Below are 25,464 nucleotides of genomic sequence, written 5' to 3'. Positions count from 1 at the left end.
AGTGTAAATCCTTTAGAACACTTGATTGGAACATGGACACTTGTATAGACATGGGTGGCATAAAAATAGACTTGTGAAATTTGAAAGAACTAGTGTTGGACTCACCATCAAACTACAGTTTTAAATTTAATAATCTGCAGAATGAAATCACATCAAAAGCCAAATAATCTTCTGCCACAAAAAAGCAGGGAACATAATTAAGGCCTTTATTCAAAAGTGATGTTTGTGCCTCAGAAAGTGTCACAGATGAAATATTGTGAACATTATTACATTCCTTTAACATCTGGTTACTGCCTTGAGAATATCTTCCAAGGTATTTACTGTGCTCGTGTTTCCTCCCCCTCTTCTATTCCATGCCCTAAAGGGTAGTCAGTACTATGTCTTTTAGCAGTTGGAGACTGTGGGGAGTCCTTATTGCATGCCACTAGCCTCCACCTACAACATGTGATTCGGACTATCCCCAAATCACAGTTTCTGAGGGTCAGACGTGTATATTCAGAAGATGGCACATTTAATAGATACAAGGAAGATCTTGTTGACAGATTTCATAATTGAGAGTATAGATCAGATGACATCACCATGGCCAATAGGTGGGCAAGTACACAAGCTAGGGGACAATTATTACAACATAAACCAAAAACAACAGAGGGGCAAAATGTGTTACGAATGGTCACTACTTATGGTCGGAACACTGGTGGACTCATGAATATTAAACATTGGAACATATTGTTAGTGGACAACAGACCTGCTTCAATAATTGGGGCAAATGCCACTTTTCATTTCATAGGGGACAAACTTTAGGTTCCCATTTAAGCCATTATAAACATTCCTACAGATCTATACAGTTTGGCAAAGCACTATGACTGAGGAGAGATTAATGGGATCTTATCCTTGTGGGCATTGTACCCATTGCCCCAGAGTATTTAAGGTCAAACAATTTGCCAGCAAAAATACAGCACAGGTATTTGACATCAAGTTTTTGGCAAACTGTGGTTCAGACTGGGTTGTTTATCTGGCTTCCTGCTCATACTCAGCATTCTATGTAGGGCAAACTTCTAAACCATTGAGAATCAGAATTTCTGAACACATGACTGATGTCAGGAACCACAAATTGACCAATTCTTTATATAAACACACTTTGAAGCATCCGACAGCCTCTTTTCATTTCACTGTTATTGATAAAATTGGTGGGGACAGGAACTGTAAAGGGGGTTGGCACTCCATACTAAAGTCCAAGGAGAAGAAATGGATAATTAAACTAGGCGGGCTGTTTAGCCCTGGTCTGAATGAGCGTTTGTAAATTTTAAATTATATTTAATTGAATAATGGAGCTGTCCTTATATACAGCTTAGACTCTGCCTTCATTCATTAATTTTGTTGCACTGAGGAAGGCTAGAATAGCTAAAACTGGTTTGTTGCATATTTTGTATAATTTGTGCATTTATAGGGGCTTTCAACACCCCTAGTGATGTATTGAACAGTTTTTTATGAAACTGTTGTCTTACAGTCACCTCATTGTGCTGGCTTTGTTTTTGGAGTATTGGAGCAAGTTTGAGCCATTGCACTTTCCATATCTGCGAGGGAATGATGTTCTGTGATACAAATTTTGTATGCCATGCCCCATGCCCCCAAAACCTATAATGAAACTGGTTGTATTTAATCACATTTGTTTGACCTTGTTTTCATTGACAACCTAGATGAACAGACGTTATTTCTGTCTTAAAGTTTATTTGTTTATAATTGAATTTCTAATGTTACTTGTATGCATTTTATTGTTTATATGCAAACAGTGCTTAGTTATAAACAATTTAATAAAGCTAAATTCAAAATTTGAAGTTGCTGAAATCTGTTGTAGCTCTTTGCCTATCGTAATATCTGTGTACTTTTTTGACTACACATCTTGTAACATCTTGTGGTTTTTAAATCCTGATTTACTTTTATACACATTCACTGAAATGTATGATGTTTACATACACACACACACGCACACACACACACACACACACACACACACACACACACACACACACACACACACACACACACACACACACACACATTCTAAATAAATACATACATATAAATTCAAACCATACTGTACTTCAAAACCTGAACAGTTATTTAATGATGGATAGCTTCAAGACTTTTTTTTTATCGTCTCCCACTATAAATTCAAATACAGCTGCAGGAATCCCCATGGTCCCTTTTCACAGGCTTTGGTGAGGCAGGTTTGTTTCCAGTGTGTGTTAGTTTAATGGTTTGTATGTGTGTTAGTTTTCTATGCTTGTCCTAAGAGAATATGCACATATCAGTGGTGAGAGAACAGAGTCATTGATTTGGGTATCTGTAGCTGCATCTTCATATACGTATGAAATGTGTGGGGTCTGAACTGAGATATATAAAGTATACTACACTATTCAAGAACTAGTTTCATGACAAGATTCAAAACCATGAGTCATGATGTTGTGTTCTCTGATCTTAAGTGCATAAGGTATTTTTGTATTTCATACACTTTTCAGTTATTCATTTTTGTCCATGTTTTTGGTTTGAGTTACTTTTCTCAGTTTATTTTATTAGAATGCAATAACTATGTAAACTGAATAGTGATTTATTCTAATTATGCCTTTTTTATGAATGGAGTTGTTATATACATTGTTCTGTTAACTATAGTTTTCAGATAACACGTGGGAGATTATATTTTATTTCATATATTTTTATTTTCAGGACTGTGATTTAGGTTAAATGTAGGTTACGTGACCATGTAAAGTAGTATAGTATATTTATATTAATCTGAAATAAGATCCTGCTTCCTTAGCATTCCCAACACATTTGGATGCACAAAGTACATTGCCCATTTGTTGAAGTTAGTTTACCTTTCACTAAGGAAAGGAGGTTGTTAAGCAGGTACATTAAGTGGTGGGTTTGTACATTTAGCTTATTAGCACTAAGACCATAATTACCCAGATTCTGCCTATATCCTTATATATATATATATATATATATATACACGCACACAGACACACACACACACACACACACACACACACACACACACACACACACACAGATATTATATATATATATATATATATATATATATATATGTGTGTGTGTGTGTGTGTGTATGTATATATATATATCTATATATATATATATATATATATATATATATATATATATATATATATATATATATATATATATATATATCCATAGATAGAAATATAGATATATAGATATCTATATATATATATATATATCTAGATATATATATATATATATATATATATATATATATATATATATATATATATATATATATATATATATATATATATTATATACACACACACACATATATATATATACATATATATATATATATATAGAGAGAGAGAGATAGATATATTATATATACATATATATATATATATATATATATATATATATATACATACATATATATATACATATATATGTATATATATATATATATATATATATATATATATATATATATATATATATATGTATATATATATATATATATATATATCTGTATATATATATATACACACACACACACACACACATGCACACACGCATACACACACATACACACACACACACGCACACACACACACATATATATATATATATATATATATATATATATATATATATATATATATATATATATATATATATATATATATATATATATGGGCCTACCTGAGAATATCGAAACCCGAGATCGTTGAAGACCACTTCATCGAGATGAAATACATGAAAACCCACTTCATTGACAGACCGATTAACGAAGATCTTTGCAGGGTAAGATGTTGTCCATGAAGGTGAACTTTGCCCTTTTCCCAACTGTAGTGAGATCTTGGAGTTGGTATATTTTGTTAGTGAGGGTGCGGGGCGCAGCCCTCCACCTGTGTGGGTTTAGAATGGTGCACTTTCGGTTTTGTGTGTTGTTGACTGAGTGGTTACTTACCTTGGGAATGTCGTCGTTAATCCATTATTTCGATAAAGTGGGTTTTCGTGTACTTCGTCTCAATTATGTGGTCTTTGATGATATTAGGTTTCAATGATTTGAAGTAGACCCATATATATATATATATATATATATATATATATATATATATATATATATATATTGAGAGAGAGAGAGAGGCATGGAAGATCTGCCTTTCATTGAATGATAAGTTCAGGAATGCCATGCTCCTGATTCCATTATCCAGAAAGGCCACATGCTTTGTCACTTGCACTGTGAAAATGCAGTTGTGAGCCAGGTTTTCTACTTTATAAGCTGTTTCTCTTTCCCCTGCAGTTGTTCAACTATGGAGTAAGTTTATATTAAGAAAAAGAGTCTTACCTTCTGCAAAGAGCACTTTAATAGAGTTTTCACCTACAGTTTTGGTGGGTATTTAGATGACTTTGACCCATCAGATTTGCTGTCAAGTAGGGGTAAGATTCCAATACTTGCAGTGAATGCTATGAACACACAAATATAAATGCGTCCCAGAGTAACAGCATGAGTCTGTATTTGATTTTCCTAATGTAGAGCCATTTCCAGTGTATCTGCACTATCCTTTCTGGCACCCCTTTCCCATCTTTCACTAAAATGAATCCCCCCTACTACTCTATGCATTCCACTAAAGTCTGTGGGAGAGTATTGCATGAACTGATTTTTAACAAATAATCTTATTTACAACAAGTACCCCTTTTTGGGAATGACCCAGGAGCACTCTGTCATTAAAAGATTTACTCAAGATCACACAGTATTCAAGTCAAAACTGAAAGAATCAGACCAGAGACTGCAAGATGAAAAATGTTAACAGTTCATAACCTTAAATTTGTGTTCTCTCTTGTCAAATAAACCATCTCACTCTGTTCCCCATCTTGCTATGCAAGCCCTGAGACCTTGGGTTTGAAATGAGTGTTCTTTATTTTAAACTTCTATTGGGGAAGTGGAGTCTTATGGTGGTCCACTAACTGAATATGCCTAAATATGCTTAAAGCAGTCCATATGAATATGCTTAATATAATTACTCCAGTCCACTTAATGAATATACCTAAATAGGTTTACAGTAGTCCACTGACTGAATATGCTTAAATATGCTTTAAAATGTAAATAAATAGATCTAAACTGAGTCTGATTGGTTTACTCAGACCCCTTCCTATAGAAATGTAAAGGGTCTGTCACCACAATACACAAGCAATTCACCATAGTTAGCTCTTTGTGAAACTGAATTGAACTGTTTGGCCCAGTTGTCCTTCTCACCATCATCGGTCTTGGAGTGTAGTGATGTCTGACTAAAGAATATCCCCAGTAGCAGTTGTCATTTCCAGCTTAAAATGGTCATTGATTTTGATGAAATAGCTTTTTATCCCAGTGTTTCTTAAAAGTGAAACCAGCCGTTCTGGAGAGGCTCCAGTTTTTTGTCAAAGAAGATCCAAGCATTTCTTAAAAATGTTATGCATTTATAATATGGCCTCAAAAAGACAGCAGTGTGATTGCATTTGGTTACTCCCATTGCCAACATATTCATACTGTATCATTTAGAATCATATATCTGCTTTAGTGGAAGACCTGTTTCACATCAAATACAATATTATATGCATACTTTTCTTCAACACCCAGTTAAAATAAACCTTATTGTTCACCTACCTATTTTCTAAGCACAACAGGGTGCTCAAAGGTTTGCAACATACAGATATTACCATACACAAAGGGCTTTTAATGCTCTTGGGATTCAGTTCTTGTCTCACAACTTCCCAAAATACATACCCCTTCATGCCTTATTATGTACATAACCAGTTGATAAGCTTCAGTTACTATTTCTTTGCTGGTATCATGATAAAATGCAAAAGATTAAGTCAGTAAATTAAAGCATTTATATGATGCAGGAACACAGCAACAGCAAACAACTCATTATTAATTTGCCTAACTTCCCTTTTCTAGAGAACAGTGCCATTTTTATTTTTAGACGCATTGTCATTTTTGATACATAGAGGGAGGATCAATGTGTTTTCGTTGGCTTGAAGGAGGCTTGCTGTGGCAGACTCTGGCAACCCATGCCTTGAACAGTTTTTCATGATTTAACATATTAAAACAACTTTCCAAATTAAAAAAAAAAAATCTGGAACAGACTTTGCTGTTTTTGGTATTGGTACAAAAACAAAAAAGCAGGAATTTTTCATAATTTCCCATTAAAGTTGTAATTCAGTGTTGTACTTTAATGACCAAGATGTTTATGTTAAACTGAATGAATCTCAAACTTCTATTGAATGAATGTCAATGAATATTTGCTGCTCTGTTTTTTAGGTCCAGTGACTGTCTCACCAGTTACGTCCACAACAACGGAGAAGTCAACTACTGCCACAACTACTACAACTACTTCTTTAGCAACCACACCTATGACTACCACTGCCAAAAGAGTACCACAGACAACTCACCCTATTGGAGCCATTCATCACTTAGTACCTGAAGTGCATTCCTTTCCATCGACTATACCTGCCACACGCAAGCCACCACCCTCCAACCAGCATGCCTTCCCAGAGAAGTTTTGTGATGCAGCAGAGGTACGTGGAGTGGTGTGGCCCACCAGTCAGCAAGGCATGCTGGTAGAACGCCCATGTCCCAAAGGAACACGGGGTAAGATTTTTTTATGAAATTTTGTATAATTTATCATTCTTCTAAAGTGCAATGACAATGTAAAATATTATAGTAATTCTGGGTAAAAAGGCTAGCAATATCAGGACTTTGTAAAGCTTCATCAGAGTATAATCCATGGCAAGAGATTTGAAGAAGGTCATTTCTCTCCTATAAAAGCAGATGGGGAGTTCTGTGTTATAAAACATGTATGCCAATATCTAACTTAGCATGATTTTCTACTAATGACTTCAGAAATACTTAATTTTCTTATTTATATTATCATTGTAGTGAATAGTTCTGATAAAATCCAAAACTAGTGTGTGATTTAGAATTCACCAAAGGGAAAAATTGACTAAATACTTGTACATGAAGCAAATCTGAATAATGAATATTATTGACAGTACCAGGTTTGTCGTATCTAAATGCTAGATTGCTAGTGCAGGTGTTAAGAAATTTATTCATTTTATTATTTGCATTGAATGTGACTGTTTCTAGTGGTTGAGTGTTTTCCATTCTTTATTTTACTGAAGTTTTGCAGAATATTACAGTAGGGCTGCTTACTCACAAAATATATGTGGTTTATGTATTATTTATATCTACTAATCTCATAATCCTATGCTATAGAAATCAGTATTTCAGACTGTCACAGTAAGGCTGCTTACAACAATAAATAACATTAGAGAGATATCCAGATAGTTTGTAAATTGTCCTCAAGCTGGTACCCTCCCCCTTAACTTGAAGTTAAGGTGCAAAAAAGTAAAAATAAAAATAAAAAGCCCCAACGCTCCCTCATACTACCAAACTAAATAAATAATCTGTAGCTATAAATATATCAAGATCTAAATACCACACATAGGGTGCTAAGCACTTCAGTCCTGACTGAAAATGCAGTGTTGGCATTCAGACACTCACTCCCTCTAATGTTGATTGCGTCTTTGGTGGGCACCCCCTTTATTCCACCCTAGATATACGTCTTAATGCCATAATTTTCCCCAGTTGATGTTAAATGACTACAGCTAGTTCTGGTTAGATGCATATCTGTCTTGCTGTTCTTTTGGGATTATATAAAAAACATTGTTTTCTTACTTTAAGAAAGACTACGCTACACTCACATACCTTGGCAGAAAATCAAATGCACTTATTGGTTTAGAAACCTTTAATATTTCCAAACCTGGCACCAATTTCTCTTGTGAAAAAAAGAAATACGTAGACGGTATTGCATTGCCTGTACTGTAAATGATTCATCCAGATCACCTGTCTAGAAATAACCTGTGAACCTAATGTGTGACAGCAGAAATGTGAAATACTTTCAGTGGCAAGAACAAGAAGACACTTCTTTAGCCCGGCTACAGAGGAACTGTATCACAACTAAAACTTTTGCAATGAACGTATTCATATTAGTCTCTTTCAGTACTGCAAACAAACAGTATGACAGACGTGAATATGTACGATAATGTAACTCCTTTTCTCTGCTAAGAAGTCATGGTATAGTTATAAGTTTATTAATGGAACATTTCATTTGCAGTAGTTAGATTTGGAAAACTTAGAATTTTATTTTTACTTTCCTTATTCAGCACTGATATACTGCAAGACAACAGTTAACATCTAAAGCTTTAATTTCATTTTCCTGTACTGGGAATGTGTGGGTAGACTGCCAGGGATTCTGTGAGACTAAAACAGATTCTTGATCTCTCTAAAGAAATGGATTTCACTGTTAACATACCCTGGGATTCAGCAAACTGTGTGTAGGCTTTGTTCGAAGCCTACACGTTGTTTACATGTGTGCGCAGTGTTGTGCGGCGAGCAGCAGCGATCATTGCATATTCATGCTACACACCATGTTTAGACGTAAATAAGTCAGGTTTCATGGTGGACAACAGTGTTGCCAGCCATGAAACCATGTAAGCGAACATGCATAGCAATCCTGTTTAAGTCAGAGCACTGAAGGTCCCTGGTTTTGCATGGAATGCCACAATGATCACCAGGACTTAACAGATACTACGGACAGATTTGACATAGTTGCTCTTTAGAAATCTGCTAGAATAACAAGGGTGAATATACAGTTTCTGAAGGATTTAAAGTCTGAAACTCAAATATATGTAATTAATGAGTCACATCAGTCCTAAGATCATCCCAGTGATTAGCAGAAAACCACAGCTTTGGTAAGGAACACCCCCAAAGATATATAAGGCAAAAATTGGACATTCTGTGAAAATCTGGATAGTTGAGAGGTATGATAGTTAAGTACATGGTCCAGACACAGTACAGGACAGTGTGTACAGTGCAAAGTATTGTGAAATTCCATTCCTGGCATTCTGTACTGAAGTTGTATAAATGATCTATAAGGGTACATGGACTGCCATGTAAAATAAACACTCAGGGGAAGTGTGTGTATTGAATAGGGACACACACAGATGAATTGTAGGAATAAACACAAGGAAAGAATTCAGATGAAGCAACCTAATGTACAGCAGACGAGGGCATGTCAATGGAAGACAGTTTTAGTAGCAACACCAAAGACATATCAATATGGTACAATATGGACTGCACACTGAAAATGTGTATTATGTGACACACAAAGTGACATAACAATGGTGAAGATGTCAGTGTGAGATAAGCATTCTTACATGAACAATGCAGAGGACATCTATCAGGGATGTTACATACAACTGGGGTAAGGTGCATATTGTGAAGCTGTGCAAACTGATTTGCCTGAATATGAGTGTAATCTCAGCAGTGTTCTCCAGCAAGTGGGACACAGGTAAAGGCTCATGGACAACATTAAAAGAAACAAACACAATCACAGATAATATTGGAATAATACCACCAGTTATCCAATGTCTCTGATGTAACATATGTGATTTAGAGTGATCACAGATGATTCTGCACAAACACAGTTGTACAACTATTATGACATCTCCACACTCTATTAGGGTAATCATGCACACTCTACTGATACTGTAACATCTGCTGGAGATATATATATATATATATATATATATATATATATATATATATATATATATATATATATATATACACACACACACATATATATATATATATATATATATATATATATATATATATATATAGATAGATAGATATATAGATATATATATGTATGCCTGTTGAAACACAGTTGTACAACTATTATGACATCTCCACACTCTATTAGGGTAATCATGCACACTCTACTGATACTGTAACATCTGCTGGAGATATTAGGAGGGACACTGCTATACCTGTATGTGACATTATGATCACTACAGGCTAGTTGACTGATGTACATGGCATATCTATATGGCACAATCCACACTGTCTCGAATGTTACCCATGCCATTAATGTTGTCAAACAGCTGTGTATGTACTGTGTGCATCACCAGAACAAGTAGCAAATATCCATCTGCATGATACTGAGTACAGAGACAGGTCTTTCAGTCTTTCCATGTATGTCATGTTTTGGAGGCCCTGGATTCCAGTTGCTGTACATGTCTGTTGAAGTACAGACAGAAGGGGCATTGTACTCAATTAGTGGCCTGATAAAGGTCAAACACAGCGGAGCTATGACCTCCCTGGTCTTGGATGTGAAGCCCTTATTTATGATGTGTGCAATGTAGAATGTCTGTCTCACCACTATGAACACATAGTGATTAAAGTGTAGCTTGCTATCAACATGTTCCCAAGTCTCACAGCACTGTGTTTGAGCTTACAGGGGTGCTATGTATATCATAATTAGCAGGGGTACTACATTGCCAAATGGTTTGGCCCAATCATTTGTCTGTGTCAGGCCTTTCTGTAATATGTTAACATAGTTGCTGAACTCTATATGAGTGTCCCCAGTTGACAGTCATCTGCAAACCTGGTAAGCCACAGGCCTTCTACATTTGCCTAGATTTCAGAGAAATCATTTCCAAACAGTTGAGGGCCCAGCACAGATACTTGTGGTGTTCCACTACTACGTGGTTTAGTGCTGGAAGTGCAGTCCCCAACTTTGGGTTCTGTCACTGAGACAGTTGGGTATCCATCTAGTAATGTATGAGTTAATCCCCAGATGGAAGAGTTTCTCTATGATACCTAAATGGGGGATAGTGTTAAAGGCATTGGATAAATCAACATAGCGTTACATCATGTTATCCCTCATACAGATCGTTGGGGTCATTATCAAAGAAATCCACCAGGCATAATAAGCACGATCTGCCATTGACAAAACCAAATTGGTTGCGTCAAGTGTATTGAAGGTCACCTATGTCCCTGTGGATAGGGTCCATGATGAGTCCTTCCATAGCTTTGCAGATAAGGCTGTTTATGCTTATGGGTTAGTAGATCTAGCTCTGCATGTTACGAGATTGACATGCACTGCATATGACACAACATAAACATATTAATTTATGTAGTGTAGTTGATATATGTGTGAAAAAAGTACTGAGGCACCAGGATTACAGTGCTTGCGGGGATCCAGTTTATGACTGTATTGTAAATATGTGACACATTATAAGATAGGCCCTTCAGTTTGTTATGCTTCCACCTGTAATTTCATGTCATAAAAAGGAAATGGGCAGCAAACAGCAGTAATACATGATAATAGTGACTTGCATAGTGCAATGGTGAGCAGCAGGTTTTTGAGACCGTTGGCAAAGTGCACATGCAACATACACATTTCCATTGCTTTTCCTGTTTGTGTGTAGTTAAGTAGTGCGCAAACATGGGCCACATTACTAAAAGTCTGAGAGTTAGTACTAAGTCTATGAAATGCACCTGCTGCTTAATAGATTCTGTGTCAGCAGGTGTAAATGCATTAACACATTTCTTTTTGAGCCCAGATGATACTGGATTACAATCCACATGTATCTAAGAGTTTTAAATAAACCGTGATAATGGAATGGCATTAATTGTTTATAGTACATGTGTTGCTGTGTGTTGGCATAGCACAGTGGGGTTAAGCACAAAGGTAACCATGGCATTATACCACCACTCACCATCACTTGGCATTGTTGTGTGATGCCAAAGTCCATGCAAACATAGAGACCAAAAAGTGAAGAGGTCCATTGCTTATTCTGCTACTTATGTGTGTGATTCTATTTTTTGACCAGATTGTAGGTATTAAAATGGGGCAGATAGGAAAATGGTGAAATGGAGAGCAAGCAGGGAGGGGAGAACAAAGGGAAAGCAATACAGGAGTGTGCAGGAGGGAAGTAGGAAAGAACCATAGCTATCCATTTCTTCAACAGTAAAAACTGATTATATGTGCAGAATATTAGCTGAATTTGGACTGTCACCTCCAGAAAGAGGGGTGACAAAAATATAATCATGTTGTATAGCCAGTTGGACTGAGTCAAGTGTGCCAAGAAGACATGAGTACAAAATGGAGAGCTATGTATGGGACTTTTTTTTTGTAGGACAGAGACCCATTTTTTTTTAATTCAGTAAGAGAGGACTGCTGAGTAAGGGACGTAGATATGTCTGGGTCAGGTAAGTTGAGTAGGTAATGCAGTCCTGCTGCAAACAAACAAGACAAACAGGAAATGAGACAGGGATTCTGATGGAAACAAAAGGTGGTGGGAAGCCATGATTTGGGGTGAGGGAGGGGAACACAGGTTCATGCCAGTCAAGCTTGGAGTTAGTGAGAATTGAGTCCTCACACACTGGACTGTCATCACTGTCTCCTTACTCCACTGGTGGCTTGAGTGCTTGATGTCTTTTCCTCCTATGGACCATGAGAAAGAGCAGCCTCTCCATCTAGCTTAGGTGTTCACCAGTGGTGCTGTACAGGACCCTACACACCAACCCTGGCATCTCCTGGAGGGTATCACTGCACCAGCTTCTGGGCCAGTGCTAACTGAGGGCAACAGGTAGTGCAGTAACAGCAGAGGCAGTGCTGCCAGGTTGGCTCACAGATATGCTGGACATCAGTGCTGGAACTGCTGGAGCAGGGTAGGCTGATCCACTGGGGCAAGCCTACCTCACTGTGTTGTGTAGCATGTAGTGATGTGGTACACATGGATGGCAAGAAGACATTTTAATGACACATAATAGAAAATATAAAAGAGAGATAAGGGTTGAGGTGAGAGAAAAAAAGAGATAAAATTAGTACCATCATATGTGACATAAAATGCATTAACACAATTATACAACTCTTTTATCTGCATTATTACATTTAATTATATGTCCTTACAGATGCATACTATACTACAGATTACCAAAAGTAATCCTTGAAATATGCATACATTGCACATATGCTGTTCAAATTATACAGATTACAGTTTACAGCAGGGCATTGGTCTGCCTATTGAACTCATGTTTGGTGCCAGCTGGGGAAAGAACAGAAAAGAACAGAAGAGCATTATGCATATCAACCTTACCTATATTCAGCTTTCTAAGTCTTAAAAGTACTCTCTCATTGTCTTACTTACACAGCTGTGGGATGTCTGCAGTTTCATACTCATTCAGCCAATGGTTGAAGGTATCCCATTTTCACTTGTTTAGATCATTCAAAGGATGCCTACACTGCTGTGCAGAATGCAGGATACTAGTGGCACTGGATACAGCCTGGACCATGCTATTCCATGCCTCAGACTTGTACTGGAAGCCAGAATAGTCCCCATGCAGAAGCGTTTGGCTGTGGCACTTTACCAGGACTCCAGTAAATATCCTGGACTCCTGGACACCACACCTCTGTGCCCTAAACTTGGCACCTTCCTCTGTAACACCAGCCATGTTTAGCAGCTGAACTAAAGCAATGGAAACTGATACTTTCCTGACAATTCCAGTTATACAGTTATTGCTGAGCAATGATGCCAACAATGTTTGCGCGATGTTAAGCGGAACATAGCAGTGCCATATAGGGAGGAAATAAATAGTTGAAACTGGAAGGTTAATCTGACACTTGGCCTTATGGTCTTAGTTTGAAGGATGTCTACTGATGTAGCATGGAAATATATATTAGAAATTGGAAGGTAACTGTTAGATGAGTTAAGTTTGCAGTAATGCACTGGGGGCATAAATGTAATAATGTGACACATTTGTTTTTGCCTTTATGCACTGAAGAAAATTGATTTTAAAACTGTGTAAGTCAAACCTAGGCATAAGTGATAAAACATTTTTTTCACATTGTTGATTTTCCATCTTTGTCACAGATGAAGTGCTGCTCAGATATTGTCATGAATTATACATAAATACAGGTGACAGTTTGAGCTGTTACATATGTGCGTGTGTGTGTATTACCTGACATGGTTACTGGATACATATCCATTTGTGTATGTGTCTTATGTATTTGGAAAGGCTATGCAAGTCAGATAGAATTATACTTAATGAAATATATTAGATAGTATACGCTACTGCAGCACCACTACCGCTGGTACAAGTGTATGATTCAGGGTATACTATCTAATAGAATTATACTTACTGAAATATATTAGATAGTATACCCTGAATCATACACTTGTACCCATGGTAGTGGTGCTTCAGTAGCAAGACTCATGGCAAGACGTTGTCCCATTCGATTCTCAGCTAGAGCGTCTTCTGTGTGGAGGCATGCGTGAATGGGCGTGCCTTCGTTGAAGGTTGTGCATCAGGGCTGGTAACTCAGCACGTAAAAATCCACTACCAAACATTAGCGGACCGGAGTTCCACTGTGGCGACCCCTAACTGGGATAAGCCGAAAGACACAACAACAACAACAACAACCACAACCCTGAATCATACACTTGAAAATACAGTAAATATGTAGCATCCCTCATACATATAATTCATATCAGCTCCACTATCTAAAGTGCTATAAGTAGGAGTAAATATAATGGAAGTGGAACAGCATTAAAAGAATATGGAATATGCTGTATTAGATCCTAGAACCATCTGTATGTCAGTCATACACTTACACCTGTTGCCACAAGAATGTTGAAATAACACTTGTCTATTTTTCAGTTCATTGCTACAAACTGAACTGTCACAACAGTATAAATAGGTTGCACACTGTATACTAGAACCTAGGACCATCTGTACTGCAGCCCTATCCTTACACCTTCTGCCACAGGATTAGTTACATGGCATTCCCTAATTTCCCAATCATTCTTAAGGTCTCTCTGTTAACCACTGTGTAATGGTGTTTATCATGTTTACCTGGTGCCCAACATAATTAATTGAATGCATCTGATTTCAGTTATTGGCTATCTGAGTCCTGTCTGCAGGTGTTTGATGGCTGCAGCTGTTAAGGAGCCTTGCTAACTGCCACACAATGCCACCAAGCACAGTTGTGTGATGGAAAACAAAAATTGCAACAATGTATTGTTTTTGCCCTTTTACAGACTCCTATTTGCAAGTGTGCTGCAGGTAATTCTGTCTGAGTGGGCCAGTAGTCCAGTTTGTGCACTGCCACACTTAATGCAAATGAGAAAAGCACAGCCAAACCTGACATTCATTTGTTCTCCATTTCCCATGTTTGCACTGCCCGCCAAAAACAAGGAAAAAAACAAGAAAAAAATGCAAAAGTATTTGAAATGAGTAAAAGCAATCTATGACATACACACTACAAAATGTTACTACATATGAAATATGTCTACATAGCTCTGGATTTGAGCTGTCACTCTATGAACTTTCAGAACACAGTAAGGGTGCCTTATCCCTCTTTGCCAAACACCTTAGCAGCAATGCACTGAAATCATTCTGCATACAGCCAACTGCAGCATCATATGCAGTAATATGAAACCATAGAACAGTCATTTGTTCATGTATTCATTTTTGGATGTAGTTCACTGAGTGATCAAACAACCAGTTATGAGCATTGCTTGCAAGTATGCAGCTCTGTCTTACCTGTCTGCGTTTGTTGCTCGTTCTTCTCTTATCTGACCAATAATCTGAGACATGCAGTTTGTAAGTCATTCTATCATTGTCCTTAAAATGTGTGAGAATATTAAATGCCAATGAATGAAGGAGAGATTGGATGTTAATGAACAACACCTGTGAATTGTGTGCTGCTTACTTACATTTCAAACCCTGGCAAAATTATGTCTAACACTTTGTAAGTCTAACTTGACACACCCACTGGATATAAGATTGTCTGCATTGCTGTTGTGTTTTTCTTCTCCCTACTAGTAATCATTCACAGTTACAATCCATGAAAAAAACACTGAGGGAATACCTGCACTATGTTTAGATCTGATACACAGAGCCAAGTATTTGGGATTCAGCAATTCTAATGAGTTTACACCTCATTTGAATCTTCACTGTGCTGACAGCCCTGAATCTACAGCATAAAAAGGCAATTATGTAGCTAGGGAAATTGAAAGTGACGAGACTTGTTTATGTGGTGAACACAAAAAAGCCTATTACTTTGAGATATATCTGCACAGGAGATTACGGAACTTGAGAAGGTATGCTTGCATTTTGTCAGCTATATACTGCATATGCTGAAATGTAATTAAGACAAATCTATATAATTGTTTTATATATAGATTTGGATTAGCAAAGGCTACACTTTTATCTGTATGCATTAGTTAGAGGTGTACTGATGGCATGGGCATGTTTGTCAGGGCATTTCACAGGTATACATGATTGGCAATACCGTATAATGGAATGTTTTTTTCAGGGACAGTTCATTTGATAGCACTTTTATCATTTCAAATATGGTTTGTTAGCAGAATGTGTCATTTGTCTGTTCTTTTGCAGGTGGGGGGAAGCAAAGCTGCATTTCTGTTATGACACAAACACAGATATGTTGCTATTGTTATTCTCCTTTTTGCATCCAGACTGTTCTTCAAATGACATATCCTTAGACTGTTTTATGTTTCTCCAGTGAGTAATACTGTACTGAAATGCTACCTTTTCTGTTTTATCTGGGAAGAGTTATTTTGTAGTTATGTGATAATTATGTGTGTTATCCTTCTGTTGTCTTTTAGGACACCTAGGACTATGACACCTAGGTGTCTCAATCCCTGAAATCCACCCTTCACTGACCCTGAAAATCAGGTAATTGTGGAAGCTTTTAGGCGACATGTTGTCATCTTGCTTGAGAGAGGACATGGAAATATGTCAGGTCAAATGCAAATTAGGTAGCAGATAGATGCAGACATTAATGCAGTAGGTAGCCACAGCAGGACATATGATCAGGTGCACCATAGGGCCACTGACACGATTACATCTGCACGAGTAGAGCAACTGCAGTATCGTGTGATTGGATGGGTACTAGGGAGCCTGCTCCAGAGCCACAACTAACAACAAATGAGTTCCTGTGCAGTGTCAGGGATACAGCTACTGTTTCAGGGACAGCAAGCATGCCCCAGGAGGAGCTTCCAGGTAGGCTTTTGTATCTCAGTTGTTAAATACTGTTGTGCAGTAAAACAATTTACATCAATACATTAGTTCTGTTTTTTTTTTTTTCGGGGGGATTGAAGATTGTTACAGTAATCAGTCAGAATGGGCTTAGGTTGGACTTCTCATCAAAGTTCTTTTTCAAAGTATAGCTAATGGATATATAAAGGGGAAAAAGTATTACCCCCTGTGTTACTGTTAATTATGATGATGTTGTCATTCTTCCAGGACTATCCCTCATATGGAGCTTAACATCATCTGTATATGGTAAGCTAAACATTTTTATGTCAATACTGATGAGCAATTCAAAGAAATATTTTAGTGGGTGATGTTGATGTTAAACAATGTGGCTGTGCCAAATCATGATCCCATAGTGGCAACACTTCCACTGATCCATCAGACACTCTTCTTGCTGAAGTGATGGCTAGAAGGAAAACTGTTTTCCAAGAACGGAATTTCAACTCTGCAGTTGTAGCTGGCTCAAAAGGAGGGAGAGTGAGCTTTTCCAATATGTTAAGGTCCCAGGCTGAAGTATGGGCTCTCCTGGGGGGTCTTAAATGTTTGGCCCCTCTGAGGAATTGTTTTAGCAGGGGGTGAGAGAAGACGGGTGATTCAGTATTATAATGTGCTGAAATGGCAGAGGCAAGAATTTTAATTGACAAGAAGGATAGCCCCTTGTGGAGCAATTCTGTTAAGTACCAAAATATTTGAGGAAAGCTGTGCACTGTTGTGCCCATCCCCTAAGTCTGGCTCCAGGAACAGTATCTTTTCCACTTTTTAGCATAGGATTTTCTAGTACTAGGCCTCCTTGCCACCAGAATAACATCTAGCACCCACCTACTGAGGGATGCTATTGGAGAGCTCAAGGAATTAGCCAGGCTGCAAGGTTCAGGGTTTGATTCTGAGGGTGCAGAATCTGGCCTGCCTGCTGGGACAGCAGGGAAGGGATCTGAGGCAAGTGCCATGGTTCCAGCAGTGTCATACTGCGAAAGAGGGGGAACCAGTGTTGGCATGGCCAGTCTGGTGTAATTAGTATTGTCCTTGGCTTGTCCAGTTTGATCTTTAGCAGAACCTTTGAGAGGAGAGGCAGATGGGGAAAGGCATAAGCTGAGAGGCTTTGCCAGGTAAAGGACAGTGTATCCACCTTCCAAGCTTGACTGTGGGAAGTCCTTGTGCAGAATTTGTCCAATTGATAGTTCTGAGGGGAGGCAAACAGGTCTGTCTCTGGAGTCCCCCATTTGTTCCTCAAGAGGTTGAATATTTTTGGTTCCAGTTTCCATTCGTTTGAGTCCATGAGATTTCTGCTTAGGTCGTCTGCCAGGGAATTTAGCTTGCCTGGCAGGAATTGAACCTGTAGGTGCACTTGGTAGCTCAAGGCTGTGTTCCACAGAGCCATGGTTAGTCTGCAGAGAGGGTACGAGTGGGTTCCCCCTGCTTGTTTATGTACACTATAACTGTGGTGTTGTCCGTCTTTACCAATAATTGTCCTGGAAGAATGTGGTCTTTGAAGGCTGTCAGGGAATTCTGTACAGCTAACATTTCTTTTTGGTTGATATGCAGGTGCATCTGTCTCGGGTTCCATTTGCCCTGAATGCACTGCCCTGCCAAGTGAGCCCCCCATGCATAGTCTGATGAGTTTGGGCAGCAGGCGGTAGAGTGAAAGGGAGCCCCTTGTTGTGGTAGCAGGCCTCTGCCCACCAAAGGAACTCTGTCTTGATACAAGGAATGATAGGAATCATTGATTCCAGATCCTGAGAATGTTGACACCATAGGCTTTTTAGATACCATTGTAGTTTCCTCATATGCAATCTTGCATATGGAATTAGTAGAATGCAAGAGGTCATGAACCTTGCAGAATTTTCCTTGCAGATAGCTGGGTCTTTGTGGCCAGTAGTTTGAAGTAGGTTGTCAAATAAACTTGTTTCTCTGGAGTGAGGAAAGCCATCTGGGAAGTTGTATTCAAGCTTGCTCCCAGGAATACAATCTGTTGGCAGGGTACTAGGTGAGATTTCTTTTCATTTATGATGTATCCTGGTGAGGTTAGAAGATTCTTTATGAATGCCAGATGTTTTAAAAGCAAATCCTGGCTTTCTGCCTGAATCAGACAATCGTCCAAGTATGGGTATATCTGAATATTTCTCTGCCTGCAAAATGCAATGGCTGGAGCTGGACACTTTGTGAATACCCTGGGCGCAGTAGATAACCAAAGGGGAAGTGCAGAGAACTGATAGTGCATGGAGTCTGCCCTGAAGCATAGGTATTTCCTGCAAAATTCCCTTATTGGAATGTGCAGGTAAGCTTCCTTTAAGTCTAAGGTTGCCAACCAGGCATCTTTGCCTAGCATAGGAAGCAGCTGTTAAAGTGTTAGCATTTGAATTTTGTAATTACTAAAAAGGAGTTTAGAATAGAGAGGTCCAGGATAGGACGCCAGGAGCTGTCTTTTCTGGGTACCAGGAAAAGTCTTGAATAAAAACCTTGTCCCCTTTCTTCTGCTGGGACAGGTTGAATAGTCCTGATACCTAGAAGAGAGAGAACCTGCCCACTGATTTGGGGGTAGGTCCAGCCAACCGGTTGGGGTTGGTAGGGAGTGGAAGTAAAATCTGTATCCCTGGGAAACTATATTCAAAACCCATTTGTCTTGGGTAATGAGTTCCCAGTTTTTTACATGCAGGACGAGCTTTTCTCCTAAGGGAGCAGGCAGTTGAGTAGGGCTTGGAAGAGTTAAGGTTAAGTCATTGTGCCATTTTTCCATATGGGGGTGCCTTACTACTCCCTGCTTTAGAAATGGAAGCCCCCCACTGCTTAGGCCTGTGCGTAGCCTGAGACTATAAACTAGGTGGTCTGCTGTTCCTGGGTTTGGACTGAGAGGGCCTTGAAGAGACTGGAAAGGACCAATTCTTTGAAGGCCAATGCCTACTAAATCTGGGAGGCTATACTGGCAGGAATTCTTTAACAGTTTGCATAGATTTAGCTTTTTCCTCTCTCTTTTTTGAGGACTTCTTCTGCTTTGTTGCCAAACAGGTGGTCCTGGTTTAAGGGAGCATCCAGTAATTTAGCTTTAACATGATCTTGCAAGTTTTGTGGGGATCGATAGAGTTATAGGTGAAAATATCAGTGTTGGTAGGAAACATAAAATTTTGGATAACAAAAAAAAAAAAAAGAAAAGAAAAAACATGGATACTTAGATTAGGAGCACTACATAAACCTGGGTTAAATGAGAATTTATAACTGGAATGTATATATCATAAAGCTGTCATTGCTTGTAATATAATTGATGTATATATGTTTTCAGCTGTATGCATGCGTGCATGCGTGCATGCATGTATGTATATATATATATATATATATATATATATATGTGTGTGTGTATGCATATGTGTATATGTATTTATGTGTGTGTGTGTGTGTGTGTGTGTGTGTGTGCGTGCATACATGGCTGTGCGTATGCATGCATATGTTGAAATTACTGACATATATGTTGAAAATATTGATATGCTATATATGTATATAGATGGTGAGAGATATATATATGCATGATTGTGTGTATATTTATATTTATATGTATACATTTATATAGATTATTTGTATATTATTCATATATATTATTTACATTTTCTGTTTTTCCTTTTGAGGTTTAATTTTTTAATGTGTAAGCATATATGTATGTAATACATGCAGGTGCACATATTGCTGTATATGTGGATTTTTATTTTCATTTTTATTTTATTTTTACTGTCAGTATATTTGTATATTTATTGTTTCTTTTTGTATTATGCATATGTAGATGTATACACATGAGTGTGTATATTTTTGTGTGCCTCTTTAAATTTTAAATTTAGTGTTGGTATTTAAGGGTTTGTTGGCGAGACCTCTGGGTTCATTTAGCACTTAAGAAGCCTATGTGGTGAAACCAGTATGCTTTGTTTGACGTGGTGATATTTATCTGAATGCTGCTTTTTGCCGTGGAATAAACCAATTTGAACTTGTTCCTGTGATTCCTACAGTGTGTAGTCTACCGAGCGTATAGCTATTGGGGCTGTGAATTGGTGCTGGGTTCGTGTGTTTGCAGTGTATGGTTATACCCTTGCACATTTCCGGCCTTTGGAAGTCTTGCTTTGTGTACCAACTGTCGGGTTGTATGTCTGTCTCTCTCTCTCTCTTTTTATATATATATATATATATATATATATATATATATATATATATTTATATATATATATATATTTATATATATATATATATATATATATATATATATATGTGTGTGTGTGTGTGTGTGTGTGTGTGTGTGTGTGTAGGATACACATAAACATATATATATATATATATATATATATATATATATATATATATATATATATATATCTATAGGAGACACCCAAAATATTGAATGTCCTAAATGTCAACACTTCTTTTGTTGATATACTTTGGCCAACAAAAGTGATGGTCAACAGGTATGTGAGTTCGACAGTCTCCAGAGTTGGGGAATATGTCCTTTCCCCCAGTACTGTGCAATCTCTGAGTTGGAATAAATAAGAATCAGGGGGTATGGTGGTGCGGGATGGGGGACTTGCATCCCTGAAAAAAACTTTGCTTTTTAGTTTTACAGTAGGCTGTCAGTGTTTTGTTGTCAACACTAATGCAGCAATGATTTGCTTATCGAGATTTTATCCATTTGAAGTAAATATATCAATATAGTTAGACAGATAGATAGATAGATAGATAGATAGATAGATAGACAGACAGACAGACAGATAGATAGATAGATAGATAGATAGATAGATAGATAGATAGATAGATAGATAGATAGATATAGACTACATTGTTAACTTGCTCTGTACATTTTTCCTGTATGCTATTTGTATTTCATTTTTAATTCCTTATATGTAGCTCATGTTGTAAATCGCACTGTGTATTTTGCTTGTTCCTTTAACATTTTTTTTAGCTTGCCTGCTTCTTTTTGCATTTTTCCCTTTGCATTTTTTTCTTGCATTTCATCTTTTATGTGTTACTTTCAATTTAGAATTATTGTCTGTTATGTATTTTGCCAGTAGCCCTGGGTATTGGCTGAAAAAGGTTCAAGGACCAGCCCACTTACGCACTTACCCAGCTAACAAATGATTGACAGATAACTAGATAAGTAAATAAATACAAAAGTCCAATCTAGTCTACTTTGCCATCTGCTTTTAAATCCTCAGCCAGACAAGCAGTATACAAAATGGATAGATGGGATTTGTTTTTAGTCGTAAAAGGTGCATGCACTTCCACAAATAAGTCTGATGTTATTAGCACCATGGCAGTATCAGCTAACAGTGAATCTTCCACTTCCTGTTCAGGACCACAGATAGGTACATTGTCTGTGAATCTACCTCTGCAAGTCTTTTTGTATAAGAACCCTTACACATGCCCAACATTTGAGACACATATCCGTAATAACTCTCATTTACTTTTGAGGTATGTTTAGGGCTTTAACTACAGATCTGGTGAGCGTAGGTCCATCCTTGGTAGCAGTCAAGCCTTAGGACTGCTTTGTGGATAAAGCATCTTCAGTTTTCAGTCTTCGGAGTGCCTTCCTCCAACCTATGCCACACTATGATGCTAACCCCCTCCAATACTTTTTTTCCCAAAAAATTATGGTGTATTCCATTTTCCTTATTCTAATACTAATTATTTATATCAATCAGCCAGTCTTTTTTCAAGTTTTAACTTATTTCTGACATTTTTTCTCAAAACCTGTTTCTTATTTATAGACCTAGGCCTACCTTCATGGTTTAAAAAATGTTTTGTTTTTTTTTAGGAAGGGAGGTCATCTTTATTTCAAAATATACATCTCTTATTATAAATTCTCCATAGGATTGCCACGTGAAGTGCTTAATTTGCTTGTGCAAGGGACACATTTCTAAGTGTCCCATATGCAAACACCTGTTTTCATTGGCTGTAAGACATAAGCAGGACCACCTGAAACTGCACATTTATGAAAACGTTTTTATCTGTGCAGTCTGATTCTGTTAAAATAGGTGCTTCATCTTCAACATTAAGTCTTACCTTAGACACAGCCTCAAAGACACCTAAGGTATTAACTCCTCATGTTAAGAAAAATGTACGAGATCTATGTGTACTAGGATTTCTTCTTCACCTTCCTGTCTACTTCCTGGCATCAGACCATAGATAATGAAAGCTGCTGTCAAAAAGGTGCCATTCCAAATCTCAAAGTTTAACTAACGCAATTGATCCTGGACTAGACAAGGAACTTTCTATTATTTTACAGTCAAAGCCTTCAACACAGAAGCCTTCAAGGCTGAGAAAATCCCTTTTCCTGCCATGTTTGATGTTCATTATGATATGTTTGTAATACTTTTCTCAAGGCCTGTGCAAAGTTTTCCATTGCTTATTCACTAGTGCTTCTGTAAGGGACAGTGAGTTGACTTCAGTTTCCTCCATGAACCTCAGGATTCAAATGTTATGCTTACTGGTCCCACGGTTTATTATTGAGGTACTGTTGAAGCTGCCCTTGGACCTTACAGCAATGGAGGCATTGCTCCATGCCACATTGTTTGTTGAGACTTTGACGTTGGTTCTAGTTCAGCTATTTCAGCTTGAACATTTTTGAACTCAGCTGTGCAAGTGATTTCATTTCATCAAGTTTTCTGGTTTAATGGCAGTCTCATGCTTGACACATAGGCTTGGGCTACAAGTACCAATGTCTGTGTTACCATTTTGGTGCTACCATCAGAGCCATCAGTCATAATGCCAGAGCACTTGAGCCTGATTACCTTGAGGCTGCTTCATATGTCAACATAGGTCTTAATACTAAACCAGTAACCATCACTACTGTGGTATCCTATGATGCTGTGCCCTAACCTCATTGCTGTCTAGGTCTGTACAGCTTTGGACACATTGGACTAAATCTACAGCCTTCTAACCATCCATGCAGATGGGTAGAAAGAAACTGGGGATTTTTTGCAGCTATGCAAGCCATTTATATCTTAGAACTGCCAGGCTTCTTCATCGTTCAAGTTCTCACTTTGTAAACTATCAGTATGGTCACTTGCAAGCAGAAGCACATTGGTTCACCTACTGAAGTACCGAACTACTAATGGCAGATATTGATTTCCCTTGTGTCCCCTACTGATGACCCCAACTTTTGGGAAAACCTGGAGATGGTGTGTCAGTGACTGGTGCAGTCTGTTGGACCAGTGTCTTCCCCCATTAACAGATATTGTGAAAGGTCGTTTGGTTAACCTCACAAACCTCTTTGATGATCCTTCCACTGGCATATATTCTTCAAGTAGTTAGTGATGAATCATGGGAGAATCCAGGTATACAAGCACCTGTATCTGAACAAGCAGGCTGTATGTTTTGGCCCCCTAGTCCCTAGACTTTTTGGTCATACTACTAAACGTAGAGGCAGTGATCACAGCAGCTGATCATAGGAGGATTCCAGCACAACATAGCCCGGTGATCCCACACAATATAGGGAATCCAGTATGCTGGTCATCTTATAGGTTAATAGGTTCATAGGTAGGTACTAGGCTATCAGCCCAAGAGCCTAAGTAAGCCTAGCCAGCAAGGTTCCCTGGCTTATGCCACCTAAGAAAGTTATTTTCCTGTGCCCCTGTCATGCAGAGCCACAGAAGTGATCCCCGGGGTGTATTTCCTATTTCCCATCCACTCATCAAGATTTTTCTTGAAGAGTGATAATGAGGAACTTTGCTTGACATAGATGGGTAGCTTGTTCCAGACTATGGGAAGTCTCTGGTACAGGAATATATCCCTCCAGCATGTCCTGTTTATTGTGGTGACAAGGTTTAGGTCCCTAGAGTGTGTAGCTCAGAGGGATTGGGATTTCTTTAGGTGTAGCATGTCCAACAGCTCTGGGTTTGACATATATGCTTTATATGTTAGGCAGAGATCACCTCAGAGTAGGCGATATGCTGGAGTTTTTTGAGACGGTCAGTGTAGGGCATCTGTTTGAGGACAGTAATCTTCTTTGTGAGGTACTTCTGTGCCCTTTCCAGTTGTTGCAGATGTCTTGTGAGGTACATTCCAAAAGGGGTGTTGTATTCTATAATGGGTCTATTGAGTGTCGCGTAGAGGGGAACAATGACCTCTTTTTTCCTGGATGAGAACCCTTTTGTGATGAGGTGTGCCACATAGAAGGACTTCCTGGCTACTGTGGCGATGTGATTATCAAAGGAGAGACTACTGCCCACCTGGGTCCCAAGGTCTGTTATCACGCATTCGGTGTTAAGTAGACTGCTGCCTATGTGGTAGTTCATGGGTACAGAGTTTTTACCAAAGGGGATGACAATGCACTTTTTGGCATTGAGCTTGAGGCCATGGCTCTGACACCAGGCATCTATCTCAGTGAGAGCCTTCTGTAGGATGTCCATATCATTTGGGGACTCGAGTATGGCTCCTAGTTTGCAGTCATCTGCGAACTTCTTTAGCCAGAGGCCTTCTGTGTTACCCTGTACTTCAGAGAAGTAGATACC

General features: G+C 38.1%; 1 protein-coding gene across 10 annotated transcripts in view; it reads left to right on the top strand.

Moving 5' to 3' along the window:
* LOC122812189 (adhesion G protein-coupled receptor L1-like) overlaps window positions 1-25,464 on the top strand; it is a 3,245,860-nt gene that overhangs the window by 2,737,349 nt on the left and 483,047 nt on the right. For all 10 annotated transcript variants that reach the window (XM_044084524.1, XM_044084517.1, XM_044084518.1 and 7 more), the window contains one exon: window positions 6,335-6,664. In XM_044084524.1, the coding sequence (XP_043940459.1) occupies window positions 6,335-6,664 (330 nt within the window). The remainder of the gene's footprint in view (window positions 1-6,334; window positions 6,665-25,464) is intronic.

Source organism: Protopterus annectens, chromosome 9.part0 (genome assembly GCF_019279795.1).
Source record: "Protopterus annectens isolate FY-2018-M chromosome 9.part0, PAN1.0, whole genome shotgun sequence".
Taxonomy (NCBI): Eukaryota; Metazoa; Chordata; order Ceratodontiformes; family Protopteridae; genus Protopterus; species Protopterus annectens.
The sequence above is the reverse complement of the archived record's forward strand: the minus strand, read 5'-3'. Positions and strand labels throughout refer to the sequence as shown.